Source organism: Rhineura floridana, chromosome 18 (genome assembly GCF_030035675.1).
Source record: "Rhineura floridana isolate rRhiFlo1 chromosome 18, rRhiFlo1.hap2, whole genome shotgun sequence".
Taxonomy (NCBI): domain Eukaryota; kingdom Metazoa; phylum Chordata; class Lepidosauria; order Squamata; family Rhineuridae; genus Rhineura; species Rhineura floridana.
The window spans coordinates 24,218,833-24,234,929 of record NC_084497.1 but is presented as its reverse complement, the minus strand read 5'-3'; the positions used below and the strand labels follow the sequence as shown (position 1 = coordinate 24,234,929).

Below are 16,097 nucleotides of genomic sequence, written 5' to 3'. Positions count from 1 at the left end.
CTTGAAGGGACACTGCACTTCTGAATTTGCCAGTACACTACGGATACCAAGGATGGGGAACCTGTGCCCCTCCCCCAGCTATTGCTGGACTCCAACTCTCATTGTCTCCGACCATTGGCCGTGTTGGCTGAGGCTGACGGGAGCTGGAGTCCAACAACCTCTAGAGGGCTTTGAGGCTGCCGCAAGACTTTTCGTTCATTTTTCTCCGTCTCTTTCTGCGCTTAATGAAGGCGGGGATGCTGTCGGCAGACGAAGGCGCACAACCTTTCTCTCTGAAGCAAAGGATGCGATGTCTTGGGAAAGTTTTATTTCCCCTTCTGAGATAAGCCCAATAAGGAGGAAAGGAGCCTGTGGAACTCTTCCATCCTTTCCTTGATTTGTCTTCTGTTCCTTATTTTTTTTTTTTAATGATGCTGATATTTACATCAGCAAAACAGCACCTCAGGGGAGGGACAGTCTCTCTGGCTTTTGGTTCACCCGCCTCATCAACCCGCCTCTCTAGAGTATACCTTTTTTATTAACATTTCCTTTGCACATCAGCATCAGAAATGCCAATCTCAAGTCAACCCGAGGGCTGGCATTATCTGTCAAGTCAACCCAAGGGCTGGCATGATCTATTTCTTTCTCTGTTTCCCTGATGGCTACTGTGTTGGGAGATGAGCTTGTCTCTGATGAGAGCTGTTTTATGCGCTCCTAGGGGGGGAAAGGACCCTATAATTCACGCTTTGTTTGTGTCTGTCTTACCTGTGATATGTTCTCACTCTCCTCCCTTCAATCCCCTTGGCGTGTTGCTGTTAGGAGTTCCTTAGCGCTTTGCCGTCGTCTCTGATTTTACTTTGGAAATTTTGCTGGTTGACTCATGAAGTTCAACCCTCTCCCCTGTTGCAGCTTGGTGGATGGCAGAGGCTGCTCTTAGGGTGCCTCCGGACTGCCGGTATTTCGCGGCAGGGATTCTCATGTGTACCGGAACTTCGGATTTGCGCAGTTAACGTGGATTAAAGTGATCTGTGATGCTAGCACAGCAACAACCCCTTTTGGGCTTTTTGCAGCTTGGAAAGTGGCGGGAAAGGCGGCGGAAAGTGTGAGATGAATGAAGGGTTCTTTATTATTGCTTGTACATCTGAACTGGAGTGTTAATTTAGACACCAAGGCCAGACAGCCGTTGATAGATTTCTCCTTCCCAATGAATTTGCCTGATACCCCTTTCAAAACTACCAAAAGCAGTGGGCTGGTCCTGACTTTTATTAAGATCCGCATAAACCTTTTTTGTTTTACATAGTCTACTCACTTGTAGGAGCTTTGATTCTCTCAGTTTCTCATTTTTCCAGTCTTAAATTCAGTTCTTTGCATTTCTGCAGCGATATGCAATTTCCCCCCCCACACACACACACACAAATCCACATTTTATTTATTTATTAAATTCATATCCTGCCCTTCCTCCCAGTAGCAGCCCAGGGTGGCAAACAAAAACACTAAAAATGCTCTAAAGCATCATAAAGACAAACTTTAAAATATCTTAAAACAAAATATCTTTAAAAACATATTTTTTTAAAAAAAAGCTTTAAAAACATTTTAAAAAGCAGTTCCAAAATGCTGAGAATTCATTGGCATTTTAGTGTGAATTTCTCCTGCTAAACATATTTTTGTATGCAGTTTTGACTAATGTACATATGATGTAAACATAATGCATTTGTGTATGTCCTTTTCACTTATGTATACATTTTTATGCCCGCTTTCCTCTAATGTGTGTATTTTTCTAAATGTCGTTTAGCTGGAGAACCGCACTGCAAAATTCAAATAGGTGTGAATTTCGAAGGGCGGCTGTGTGTTGGTTCTCGTGCTGTTTTGGAAAGTGCAGATTGATTCAGCTTGAAATGCAAAGTGAATCAAATTGCTGTCCCATCTCTGTCCACATGGATGGGGCAATGGTTATACAGAGTGATGCTGCAGGGATGCGCCAAGGGTATGTAAAAAACAAACAAACCGGAAAGCGAAACAAAAGCAGAGCGTTTCCCCAGATGCTACAAATAGAGGGATTTGGAGTTCCAAGAGACCGCTCTCCCTTTCGGAGGGTTTTAAACCCAAACTGAGCCCCCACGTCTAACTCTCTTTCCTCTCTGACTCTTGCAGCTGGTCCTGGCTGAGAGCTCCCACTCGGACGCCGGCTCCCAGTGCACAGAAAGCCACACGGACCTTCCTCCGCCCATCGAGAGAACAGGAGGCATCGGGGATTCTCGGCCCCCTTCCTTTCAGTATGGCTCTTTTTTAAAAATACTTTTCCTGTTGCAGCTGGAAGCATGAACTAGTTTCTGCCGCATTGTGCTGTGCTGCCGAGCGGGCTGGGAGGTGTGCTTCCCTTCCGAAATAAAATCGGAGTTTCGCTTTGCTCATTTCCCCCCCAAAGGGATTATTTTGTGAGCTTATAAATCAGGGGTGGAGGCTGTCTGGCCTGGCCCATGAGGCAATTTTGGTCAAAGCAATGCAACCTGCCTTGCATGTGGCATCTTTTATGATGCCATCATCTGACACCTTATATGATGCCATCTTGTGATGTCATATGATGTCAGGTGTGGGGAGATAAAGATGCGGCTGGGCCAAGTTGCTGGCACCACCCAGCCCTGGGCACAACGCTTTGCAAGCCCCGGCAGTCAGCCGATTCTCAGGGCTTGCAAAGCACCGTGCACAGAGCCACATAAGCCCTGACAAACAGGCCGCCTGACTTCGGTGTCCCATTGGGCGATTGACTGGTGGGCGGTCCTGCTCATGGTACAAATGTAAGAAATTCCCACCCTTTTCCAATGTCGAGTCAGTGTGGACATTACTAAGCAAGGTGGACCATTGGTTTGTCTCGGTATAAGGAAGCTTTCTCTGTTGCAGAATGATCCATCCCTGTCAGAGGCTGATTTTGATGGAGGCAAGGCCTAAGGAGCAACTAGAGGAGCGATGAGCCGCCTCCTCCCCTCTGAGGGTAGCCTGATTCTTCCTCATCTCTACCGTGGGGGTGTGATCAAATCAGCTGATCGTGCCCGTCCAGTCACACGTCTACAGGACGGAATTATCAGGGACCTGCTCATTGCTCCCCTGTGTGAGTTGCTGCTCTGACCTTCTCTGCATCCAGCGTACTCATGGACGCAGCAGACTGCCTTCCCTTTCCCTCCAATGGGAAAGCATCAAAAAGCTCTGAGCCACAAAATCATGCAGGGATGCAGTGGGCAGCCTCCTTTCTGTGCAGATCCTCTTACCATCATTTTGTCATTTCAAAAAGAGTACATTTGGCTTTGATAAGTGAAAAGTAAGAGTATGCTGTTGCACCATTTCAAAAAGAGTACATGTACTCGTACGGTTGGTAACCCTAGCTAACAGGAGCTTTTTCATGCCCGCGTTTCATTGTACCCGGTACCGTAGCAATTTGGGGTGGTGGTTGAGGTGTCGCTGCTTCGCCCACTGAATTTCTCCCCCATCCCTCCTAGTCCAGCCATGCCTGGAGAGCCGGCACGTTCCCCCATCTCTGCGAGAGACAGAGTAATAACTAACACTTCCCTCCCCACTTTTCGCTGCTCGCATTCTGTTAACTGGCTAGGAATTTCAGGCAAGTGGCAGCCCTTAAAAAACAAACAAGCAAGGAAGGAAGGAATACGCTCTTGCAGAGCTCAAGAAGCAAGAGTTCCGGGTTGTTGTTTTGTTCCTCCTCCTCCAGGAAAGCGTCACAGCCGGTTCTGTTAACGTTTTCAACCAGGGAAAAAAATGGAGGGCCTGTGCTTTGGTTGCCAGGCCTTGCCTCTGTCCTCCTGTTCTCTTGCTGCCCTCTTGTGGCTTTCCTCCGTCCCAAGCGCCGCAGGTAAACGCTGTCATGAGATTGGCTGGGCTGGCTTGTCCTTTGTCTCCCCTTCCCACTCCTCTGGCCTCCGAGGGACGTGGGAAGCTGCCTTGAACTGAGGCAGACTGTCGCTCCACCCAGCTCGGTGTTGTCGACCCTGACTGGCAGCAGCTGTCGGGTTCCAGGCAGGGAGTCTCTCCCAGCCCTAACTGGAGATGCCAGGGACTGAAGCTGGGACCTTCTGCATGCAAAACAGGCGCTCCATCACGGAGCTACGGCCTTCCCTTAAGACATGGGTAGCTGTCGTATACCAAATCAGACCATTGGTCCATCTAGCTTAGTGTTGTCTACACTGACTGGCAGCAGCTCTCCAGCATTTCAGGCAGGGGTCTCTCTCAGCTCTATCGGGAGATGCTGGGGACTGAACCTGGGACCTTCTGCATGCAAGGCAGGTGTTCCGCCACTGAACTACCGCTCTTCCCCCAGGCCAGAGCAGACACCGGAAGGCTCCTCTGCTATCTTGCCTACATCAGGGTCTTTCATGGCTTACTTTATACCAGGCCAGGTGATTTGTCACCCAGGCCAGGAGTGTCCACTCTGTTTGGCAGCAGCCCTCCTGGGATTCGGGCAGAGGCCTTCCCCACTACCTGATACCTGAGAGGAGATTCTTTTTACGGCAGATTCCAGGGAATGAATCTGGGGCCTTTTGCATGCAAAGCAGCTGCCCTGCCACATTGCTGCGGCCCTTACCCTCCAGCGGACTTGTCCCTCTAGCCCAGCTCTGGCTGGCAGTGGCTCTCCAGGGTCTTGGCCAGAGAGAGGCCTTTCCGTTGGCTAGCTTATTTATCTTTTACACTGGAGGTGCCGGGGAATTCTACCTGCACAGCACATGCTGAAAAGCAAAACGTTATGCGTTCATTTTCTTTATTACATTTCTGTCCCGCTTTTCGTCCGAAGGGCTCAAACATGCCATGTGTCATTCTCCTTTCTCCCCTGTTTTATCCTCGCAACAACCCTGCAAGGTGGGTTAGGCTGAGGGGCGGCGACTGTTGCAAGGTCGCCTAGTGAGCTTTGTGGCTGAGTTGGGGAATTCAAAGCCTGGTCTCCCAGATCCTTTCGCATTTTGGATAGTCTGTTCATAGGATTTTCATGGTAAAAAGTATTCAGAGGTGGTTTACCATTGCCTTCCTCTTGGATGCATCTTAGTCTGGATAAGAGAAAAATCAACTCATTTGAAATGTGGTGTTGGAGGAGAGCTTTGCACATACCTGTTGGTATTCAGCGCCCTGTCCCAGCAGGGCGCGGTATGAGTTCACGCAAGAGAGCCATCCGAAACAAAAGGAGAGTCCATACACATCGGTATGCAAAACCCACTTTATAGGATACAGCCTGGCGTACACCTTTGCTTCCCCCCTTCCCCCACACAGTTGTACATTGTCCTTGGGTTTTTATAGTACAGCTACTATGGGCTGCGAAAAAGACAAATAATTGGGTGTTAGAACAAATTCAACCAGAACTGTCACTAGAAGCTAAAATGATGAAAATGAGGTTATCATACTTGGGACACATCATGAGAAGACATGATTCACTAGAAAAGATAATAATGCTGGGAAAAACAGAAGGGAGTAGAAAAAGAGGAAGGCCCAACAAGAGATGGATTGATTCCATAAAGGAAGCCACAGACCTGAACTTACAAGATCTGAACAGGGTGGTTTATAACAGATGCTATTGGAGGTCGCTGATTCACAGGGTCGCCATAAGTCATAATTGACTTGAAGGCACATGACACACAAACACACACTCCCAGGTCTTAGTCCAAGTTTCAAACTGACTGCACTCCCCCCAATTTTTGGATCCCCCCTCCAAAAAAAGCCTGCGTTATACTATTGTGAAATAATTAGAAAATCCCTTGCTTGATCTGCTGTAAACCATCCAGAAATCAACTAGCAGATCCCGATCTGCCTTCCTCTCAGCTCTGCAATTCTACAGGGTCTGTTTGCCAAGGAAATGTTCCAACCTGAAACAGCATCTGGCCACTAGATGGCACTGCTGGTACAGAGAGATGAAGGCTTTGTGGTCCCTGAACAATTCTGGGGACCCACCTTTTGCATGAGATGAGAATGCAGGTGTATGTCTCCATAGTGGTTAGAATGCCAGGCTGGGGCTGGGGGAGAGCCAGGTTGACCTTGGGCTCCTTCTCTGCCTAACCTACCTCAAAGGGCTGTCGTGAGGATAAAATGAAGGGGTGGGCTGATCACGTATGCCAACGTGAACTCCTTGAATGGGGGGGGGATAAAGCAAAGACACGTTGATAAGGAGGAAATGTCAGATTCTGATGAATGTCAGCACACAATTTGAAACGTCACATCACACATGAATTTGAAACAGCACATCAGTAACGAAGATATAATTTTTTGGTGCTTTAGAGCAGAAAGGCACTTGGTTTATCAAATGCCAACCATGGGTTGGATCCGGCCTAAGTTAATGGCCCTTAATTGAAATCAACAGCACTCGGCTTTTAAAGTCGCACTTGTCCCATTCATTTCTATGGGATCTGCATGCCACTAACTTCAGCCCTTGCCTGAACACGTGGATGCTTAAACCGTGGGCAAGGCAGGAGCCTGTGTGCAAACCCCACCCCCAACATCCCCCAGCCCATGGCCTGTTTGCCACATCTTCCTACAATTTGCAAGAAAGTGTGAAGAGGGTTTTTTGATTGATCGTACTTGAAAACTTCCCCCATGATAACAAACCTTTGCTGAGCCAGATTCCCCTTGCTGTGAGGTTTCTAAATCAGGAAATGCTATAGCTTAGCAGATAGAACATCTGCTTTGCATGCAGAAGGTCCCAGGTTCAATCCCCGGCATCTCCACATCCAGTTGGGAGAAACCTCTTGTAGAGCTGCTGCCAGTCAGTGTAGACATTAAGCAGAGGTTTGAAGGGCTGCATTGGAGGGCCTGGGGTTCCCCTGTCTCTGCTGTGCATGATCAGGGTCCCCGGTTGCATGAGGCAAACACACATAGCAGCTGCCTGCAGACCTCTCCCACTCATCACGGGAGAGAGAAGGTATTTTTTGGGGGGGAGGGGATGGCACGGACAAGGGCATTGGGGTGTGACTGATGTGCACAGCTCTACCCCCTCCCACACTTTGAGGTTTCACATGTTCAAGCAAAGCCCAAAATGTGCCATAGCGTATTTGTGTGTTGCTTTCAAATGAGCAGTCTCCCATGTATCTATTTATTTATCAACATTTATGTAGCAGTCGATTGTGAGAAATCTCTAAGCAGTTTACAAAAAATGTTACAATTATCAGTGAAAACAGGTAATTGAAAACATTTTAAAAAAACAAATTACAAACAACAGAAGGCGAACAAGAGATTAAAACACATCAGCATCTGTCTGGATAGGCTTGCCTAAACAAAACGTTTTAAGCAGGCGCTGAAGAGAGTACAGTGGCGGCGCCTGGCTGATGTCAATCGGCAGGGAGTTCCAAAGTGTAGGGTGCTGCCACACGAAAGAATTGCCTTCTTACAAATGCAGCACAAGCATTATGTGGCACCTGTAACAATGCCTATTCCACAGATCGAAGCGGTCAAGCGGGCACTTAGGGGGCATTATATGCTGACAGGATCTCACCCCTTGCTGCATCATTCTGCACGAACTGCAGATTCTTGGTCAGGTGCCCCACATTGAGTGCATTGCAATAATCCCGCTTTGAGGTCACCAGTGCCTGAACCACTGTGGTCAGCCTTTCCTGGTCCATGTATGTGTTTGATTTGGCACTCTCCGGTGAGGACTGCACCAAATCACATGCCTTGTTGAATATTTTAAAATTTGCTTATGTTCATGACGAACAAGTGCTGTTCTCCATCCATTCCTGAGATGGCTGTGCCCTGCGGGGACTGTACCATATGTCTGGCTGAATGTTTGAAGTCGCTTTGAACCTGGTTGCCAACAGGCATTCAACATGAGCTGGTGAAAGGGTACCTGGAGTTGTTCTGAATGCCAGCTGCGTCTCATGCCATCTTCTTTTCTGCAGTCCAAATGCCGCAAGCAGTCGAGATGGACTGGACAACGAAACGGGAACAGAGTCTGTCATCAGCCACAGGCGAGACCGACACCGGCGGAGGAACCGAGAGGGCCACGAGGATGGTGAGTAGGTGCCTCCCAACGTTGCCCTCTTCAGGGCTCCTCTCCGCTGTCGCTTCCTCGTTCAGTGGAGATTAACCTCAAACATTGGCTTGGGATTTGTGCAAAATAGAAATAAATGGCATCGCACTGGTGTGTATTGCGTGGTATTGTGTGGGCTGATTATCTGCTTAGGCAGAAACGGGTCACCTCATGCCACATCATTGGTTGTGCCTCTTCTGGGTGCTGGTTGGTGCTGAGCAGTGACTTCTTGGTGGTGGCTCCTCATTTGATGGAATGCCCTTCCTGGCGAGGTAGTTCTGCCTACGTCGTTATTAACATTTAGAAGGAATTTCAAAACATTACCGTTTGCCCAGGCGTTTGATGGCTGAAAGAAACTCTTTCTGGCATCCTTAAAATGATCAGCTGTGAGAATACGCCGTTGTGTCTGAATGCTTTTCGTTGTTGTTAAATGTTTCCAATATGTCTTTAATTTATTTTTAATAGTCTAGTTTATCACTTTTGTGTTTGTAGCCCTGGGCTCTGTTGGGAGGAAGGGTGGGATCTAGATTTCATAAATGATAACAACAATAGTGTGGGGGGGGCAACAGAGTCGTGGGGGAGTTGTGATACATGTATGGCACCCACAACTGTTTCTCTGGTTTGCAAAGGGCCCTATGCATCCTGAAAGGTGGGCAACCCTGAGTTTTAACAGAATAAAGCTGCTCATCTTTGCACGCAAACGTCCTCGTCAAGTTTGTAATCTATGTGAACCAGAGAGAGCATGGTAGGGAGCCCACATCTCATTATGCTTGGATTTGAACGCCTAATAGTCTGCATGTCTAGATTTGAAATTTGGTACTGACTAATTGTGCATTTCTTGTTTGGCTCTTCCTGTTTCCCATTTTTTCCTTTGGTGTTCTTGACACCTATTACGTAATTATTATTTCCAGAGATCTGCGGCAAGGCGTGGGGGGTTAGTTTCTTGTTTGTTTTAAGATCTTTTTATTATGTCATCCAGGGTTCGTATGAGGAGGCTGCAACCGATGTATATTTTCTTGCTTAAAAAACGTCAATGTATACCTACATATATATATATAAAATAAAGCCGCTCATCTTTGTATGCAAATGTTTGTTTGAGGCAGCCCTGCCATGGTGCAGCTGGCGAAGGGGGTTCCGCGGCGGGAATCGGTTGCGTTCTCAGCCTCCTTTTCCCTGGGGAGAGTGGGGGGTTTGCCCTCCGAAATACAGACCGGCTGGTTGTATTTGTGCTAACCCTTTTGCCGTTTGGTGCTTTTCTCCATGGAACAAGGTCCCAAAGACCTCTAAGCAGCGGAGAAAGATTGATTTTGTAACGCGGGCCTGGAAGGAATTATCTTTGGCAAGTGATTTCCCAAACAGAGCAGGTGAAGGGCAGGTCGAGCACAACTGAGAAATAATTGCATTGAGGGGGGGAGTGCACAGGGGGCAGTGATTGTGAGAAGTGCGTTACGTGTGTAATTCTCCGCCCCCTCAGTGCGTTAGGAACTCTGCCCTTCTCCCTTTCAGTCTTTTTTCTGTCTAATTAGCAGATCCTCTGTCTGTCTGTTAACATTGCGAACAAGACATCTTTTGTCCCAGAGAGAGAGAGAGAGAGTGACCCCTCCCCACCTCTGCTTGAAACAACAGATGCCCTTTCACTGGTTGGGAAAATTGACCAGGCCCTGTTAAAAAAAGGAGGGTTGCAGAAGCCCACACTTAATTATGAGCCTGGGAGGTCTGTTCTTGGGACCCTACGCTCACTAGGACAAAGGCGTTTTTTTTAAAAAAACCATCAACACTTCTGTTTCCGAAGGATAAGCAAGAAAAGGGAGAGTCAATTAGCGAGGTAATTAAGAGGTGGGTTTTTTTGTTGGCGCTCCGAATGTTTTAGAGCCTCTGCAGGGTGGGGTGGTGGAGAGTTATTTCTCCCCTTGCAGGTGTCAAGTGGTGACATAATTGTTTGGATGCTGGTGAGATGGGCCAGCCTGTCTCTTGCACATAGTCGGTGGGGGTGGAGATATAGGAAGGTGCCTTATACTGCATCAGACCGTTGGTCCATCTAGCTCAGTATTGTCGACACTGGCCGGCAGCGGCTGTCCAGGGTTTCAGACAAGGGGTCTCTTCCAGCCCTGCCTGGAGGTGATGGAAGCTGAATGTTGGAAGATTCAGGACAGACAAAAGGAAGTACTTCTTTACTCAGCGCGTAGTTAAACTGTGGAATCTGCTCCCACAAGACGCAGTGATGGCCACCAGCTTGGATGGCTTTAAAAGAAGATTAGACAAATTCATGGAGGACAGGGCTATCAATGGCTACTAGCCATGATGGCTGTGCTGTGCCACCCTAGTCAGAGGCAGCATGCTTCTGAAAACCAGTTGCCAGAAGCCTCAGGAGGGGAGAGTGTTCTTGCACTCGGGTCCTGCTTGCGGGCTTCCCCCAGGCACCTGGTTGGCCACTGTGAGAACAGGCTGCTGGACTAGATGGGCCACTGGCCTGATCCAGCAGGCTCTTCTTATGTTCTTATGTGACAGGGACTGGACCTGGGACCTTCTGCATGCCAGGCAGGTGCTCTTCCCCTGAGCTCCAGCACTTCCCAAAAGGCAGCACGTTATGAATTTGACAGGCAGCATAGGAATGTATGTCTGGCACCTTCTGCTGGGGGACGGCAGACGGCTGGATGAAGAGGCTGGGCACAAATATTGAGGACCTGCTGCTGTGTTGTGTGGATCTTTGCATTCAGATGTTCAGTGTTCCTTTAGGATGGGGGAGGGAAACCTGTGGCCCTGCAGATGTTGCTGGACTACAACTCCCATCAGCCCCAGCCAGCATGGCCAATAATCAGGGATGATGGGAAACATAGTCCAGCAACATCTGGAGGGCTACAGGTTCCCTTCCCCTGTGTCGGAAAGTTAGGCAGCTGCCTTATATCAGGCTAAGCTCTCTGTGCGCGTTAGCCCCGTGTGGTCTGCTCTGACCGGCAACAGCTCCCCAGGGTCTGCCTGGATCAAACTATAGAATTCGCTGCCATGAGAGGCAGCGGCGGCCGTCAACTTGGACGACTTCAAAGGAACCTTGATAGGTTGGAGCATTGGGCTGAAGACAACAGAATGAATTTTAACAGAGATAAGTGCAAGGTTCTACACTTAGGAAAAAGAAACCAAATGCACAGTGATAAGATGGGGGATACTTGGCTCAGCAATACTGCCCTGTAACTTCGTTAACTTTTTAATTCCCCCCCCAAAATTGTCCAAAATGTTTTTTTGTTTCGTCCCATTATTTCATTGCGCTCTGGGGAAGCATTGTGGGATAACTAATAATGGGGAATGATGTGCAAACAGTCCAGTATAAATCCATCACTGATGCCCTATTATTGAATTAACGACATGTTGCAGAACTAGGGATGGAAAGATCTGTCTGTTTCGGTTCTCTCCATTACTCATTTTTTCCAACGTTAAATTCAGTTCTCCACATTTCTGCAGCAATCTGTGATTTTTTTTTAAATCCTCATGAAAATTCTCCACCATTGTAGTGCGAATTTCTCCAAATACATTTTTGTAGGCAGTTTTGACGAAGGTGCACATTTTTGTAAGCCGTTTCTCATCATTTCATGCCTTTTTGCATGTTATTTTCACTCATGTATTCATTTTTATGCACGCTTTCCGCCCTGGGCTCTTACTGGGAAGAAGGGCGGGATATAAATTTAATAATAAATAAATAAAATAATATCTGCATTTTTGTAAATGCTGTTTAGTTGTCGAGCTGCATCCCAACATTCTAATTGATGCGAATTTCGAAGGATGGCTGTGTTTCGCTTCTCGTATTGTTTTGGAAATTGCAAATTTGATAAATTCTGCTCGAAATGCGAACTGAATCGAAATTCTCACCTGTCCCTGTGCAGAACACACTTGCCTCCCCCCCCCTCCAAAAAGATCTGAAGGGGCCGTAGGCAAGTTCTGGGAGGATAAGGCTGTCAGTGGCTGCTAGTCGTGATGGCAGCGTCCTTCTTGAGTACCAGTTTTTGAGTACTGGGGAGCATGAGGGCGCTGCTGGCCTCATGTCCCACTTGTGGGCTTTCCAAAGGTGTCTGGTTGGCCACAGGCTGCTGGACTCAATCGGCTTTTTGTATGATCCAGCAGGTATACTGTTCTTCTGAGTCCTGGGTAGCAGCAGCTGTCATTCGTAGGTATACTTCCGTTAAACATGGAGGTTCCATTTGGCTCCCGTGGCTGATAGTTCTGTCTGCCATGGCTTTATCAGAATTAGATAAAAGTGCATAATATCTGGCCTGTCTGATCAGATCAGAGCTGCATCTGGCTCGACGCCTCACTAGCAGCTGTCTCTGACTTGCGAACCGACTTGCTTTTGTTCCCCAGCAAAGCAGGAGCCATGGCGTCACGATCTTCTCTCTAATTCGGGAAGACTCGCCGAACAGCCACCACTGAAAGCCAGAGCCACGTCTGACATCTTTACTAACTTGGATTGTCAGTCCAAAACGAGAGGCTGATTGTCACGACGGCAAACTATCTGTGGCGGTGTAGGATAGAGATTTGGGGGGGGGCGCATTTCGGCATTTTTGGATTTGTTACCGAATTCTGTCAGAAGCCGTAGATCCTGTATGTCTTCGGGTTGGGTTTGACTAACGCTTGCGACTGTCAGCAACACTGGCTTTTTTAAAAAATAAATCTGTGGGCTAATTTGACACCGTTATTAACATAAGCAACTTTTCTCTGAAGTGCTGCAATGTGTATTCCTTTGAAGTTCTGTCTCAATGAAGTGATAACAATCGCCATTAACATCTTTCCATCAGCAGTAACCTGAGGCAAGAGGCAGAACTGATAGGCAATGATCTGCCTAATTTAAATTTAATTAGAAAACCCAGGAGACTATTGGTAGAAAGATCGCCAACAGCATTAGCAATTTTGTTAGCTATTACAAACGGATCGGAAATAGCAAAAAAAGAGCAAAAAGAATTGGGGGAAAATGTTTTGGATCGGCACCACAAACCACACGGACTGGAACCAAAGAGCAAAGCCCATCCCTAGTGTAGGAGAACATTTTTTTGACTAAGTTTAATGCCATGTCCTCTGTGATGAAGGAAGGATGCTTCCAAGGCACACCTCATGCTCAGAGACAGCGTCCATGTGGATCCGGTGCTGTGGAGTCTATACTACACATGCTTTTGTATTGTAGTTTTTATAACTACCCCATATTACCCCAGTCCTCAAGGACTGGTTACCAGTGGCTGCTCGGGCCAAATTTAAGGTCCTGGCTTTAACCTTTAAGGCCCTATTTGAAGCTGGCCCACTTTACCTAAAGGGACGCCTTCACTCTCACCAAGGGTGCCGGCTAACAAGGTCATCCACGAATGGTCTATTCCTCATTCCCCCCATAAAAGCAGCTAGATTGGTGAGGACCAGGTCTAGAGCCTTCTCAGTCGTAGCCCCCTCACTTTGGAACTCCTTCCCAACTGACCTCCGCCAGGCCCCCTCCCTGCTGTGTCTTCGACGGGCCTTGAAGACCTGGCTCTTTAACCAGGCATGGGAGGGGGGTTAGGCTGTCAGAGTGCAATTCTAGGGGTTTTTAACTTTTTAATCTTTTAATGTTTTCTGTCTATGTTTTTATATGGATTGTATTTGTGTTTTTGTTGTACGTCGCCCAGAGTGGCAGACTAATCTCTGCCAGATGGGCGTCTAACAAATCTAATTAATAATAATAATAACAATTATAAGGGTGCGAGGGACTGACTGCTGCATCCCATTTTGGAACGGTTTCCTGGTCGAGCTGATGGAGTTCTTTCGAAAGTATGTTTGAACCGTAATATTCCCTATAGTCATTTTCAATGTTGGCAATTTTTTAAGCGTTGTTTTTGATGCTAGGGCTAAAATGCTTGCTGATTAGCAGTTTATAGAGCAGCTGGTTTTAGTGTTTGTTCAGTCGTATGGAATGGTCGCCGGATCAGTAAGCGTTTCTGCATCGATTTTATGTCTCCTCCCATTTGTGTTGCATTTCCTTTTCCTTTGCATTGGAGTGAATGAGGTGGAATAACGTCATGATAATATAACTCATGCAATGAATTACATAAATGGTGTAATTTACGTAATTTTGCAGACAGAGAGACAAATAATGTGGGTTTTGGCGGAAGACGAACTGCGGTCCAACAGAAACAGTGCAGCATGTGATGAATACAGGGCAGAGTGGAGAGCGAGGCTTTCTTACATCCCTAAGCCCAAGGGTAACTGGACGGGGAGCTGCAGGCTCTCCTAGCTCTTGTCTAATCCTGCACGTTTCCAAATGCACATTTGTCCTTTTCACAAGTTACATTTTTTAGGTGTACATTTTTAAAGAAACAACCACCATGTTGGTCTGCTGCAACAAAAGCAGTCAAGAGTCTTGCGGCTCCTTAAAAACCAGGGGATTCTGTTATAGCGTAATCTTTTGTGAGCTAAAACTGCACTTTGGCTGCTGCGTGTAAAGCTAAGTCCTTTGAACCACTGAAATGAATAAACCTAAGTCACGTCTATTGATTCCAGTGACTCTACTCTGCCTAGGACTAGCATTAAGTATCACCCCTTATTTTTACTTAGAGAATGATCAAGTTGGAAGGGTACTTTAGAGGTCATCTAGCTCAACCCCCTGTGCAGTGCAAGAGTTAGCAGGTGCACACTGGGCCATCCTCAGGGGCTGGCATTGTCAGGCAGCTACACCCCAGCCAAGGCCCCATTGCTGACCCCCACAAAACCCTGACTGTCCTCTGCTGTTGCTGCCTGTTTGTGTGATTTGTTTTTAGTCTGTGCTCAATTTGATGGCAAGTAGTCTATTTTAGCTTGCATTGTGAGTCTTTTCATTTTTGTATGATGATTGTGGCGGTGCTAATATTTTCAGTACTGTAGCCACTTTGGCTCATTGATTATCATGAATGGGTTTGTGTCTCGACATATTTTTCAGACTTGTATTGTCCTGGCGTTGGGCATCACCCACAGGCTCACAGCAAGAGACAGCTGATTAATATAACAGCCAAACAAAGATTTTGTATGCCAGTTGTGTCATATTGTCAGTTTCAATTTCTCTTGGCTTCTCATTCTTCTAATCTTAAATTCTATGCACCACATTTCTGCATCAGTTTGCAATTTATTATTTTTTTAAAAATCCCTCACAAAACTTTGCCAGCATTTTAGTGTGCGTTTCTCCTAATATGCCCTTTTCTGCAAGCAGGTCTGCCTAATAGCCCTCTATTTTGGTTGCAAGCAATATTGCTTAATAAAATGCATTTTCGTACATAATAATCACTAACATATACATTTTTATGCACATGCTTTCCTTCAATATGTGTATTTTTGTCCACATTTCTTGGTTGGCAAATTGCAGCGTGAAATTCGGAGGACTCCAAATTTGGAAGTCCACGTTTCGGATTTGCGCGTTGTTCTGGGGAGGCGCAAATTAAGTTGCTTCGCATGAAAACACCGGCTGCATTGCATCCCACCCCTAACCTGACCTGCAGTGGCCTGTGACAAACGCCCTGAAGAGAGCTGTTCCTTTCTGGCGAGATGTGGCTGTTGGGAGAGCATTTTGCATAGCTCCTCTCTCATTGGCTTTGCTCCCAGAGGGGGTGTGTGGCCTGACAGAAGCAAATCTGTTGATGCCAGCTGGGTCGTCTTATGGTATCTCCAAGCACAATGAATCTTGTCTGGGGACTGGCTCAAAGGGAACTTTCAAGGATTCCAAGCAGATGAAATTTGGACCACAAGTATGTTTGGGCAGTGTCTCTGTGTGTTTTTTTTTGAGGAGGGCAGAGTACATTTCTGTTAGTTGCAAGTAGGTGCGAATGGGCTACAGATGTGTCAGTGGAGACACTTGTAGATTTGGGAAGGACGAGAAGCTTCAGAGGTAATTCTGCCTTCTGAGTTCAGAGCGTGTTTGCCTTTGTTGTTCCTACTAATGAATGAGATCCTTGAAAACTAAACAGCTCGGGTTTAACTCTGTCTAATCCCACAGAAGCTTAGGAGATGGCTTTTACAGAAATCCAAAATCCAAGCGCTTTGGTTTGAACCAGGGCTGCGGATTAAGCCGTCCTCTCCTTTTGTGTGGGTGTGTATGCTTTAAATAGTTTGGCCAAATGTTTTGATATACCCTAGG

The 16,097-nt window shown here is 47.0% G+C and overlaps 1 protein-coding gene across 4 annotated transcripts in view; it reads left to right on the top strand.

Moving 5' to 3' along the window:
- DVL1 (dishevelled segment polarity protein 1) overlaps positions 1–16,097 on the top strand; it is a 110,205-nt gene that overhangs the window by 57,454 nt on the left and 36,654 nt on the right. For all 4 annotated transcript variants that reach the window (XM_061600548.1, XM_061600550.1, XM_061600549.1 and 1 more), the window contains exons 3-4: positions 2,131–2,252; positions 7,857–7,969. In XM_061600548.1, coding sequence (XP_061456532.1) covers positions 2,131–2,252; positions 7,857–7,969 — 235 coding nt within the window. The remainder of the gene's footprint in view (positions 1–2,130; positions 2,253–7,856; positions 7,970–16,097) is intronic.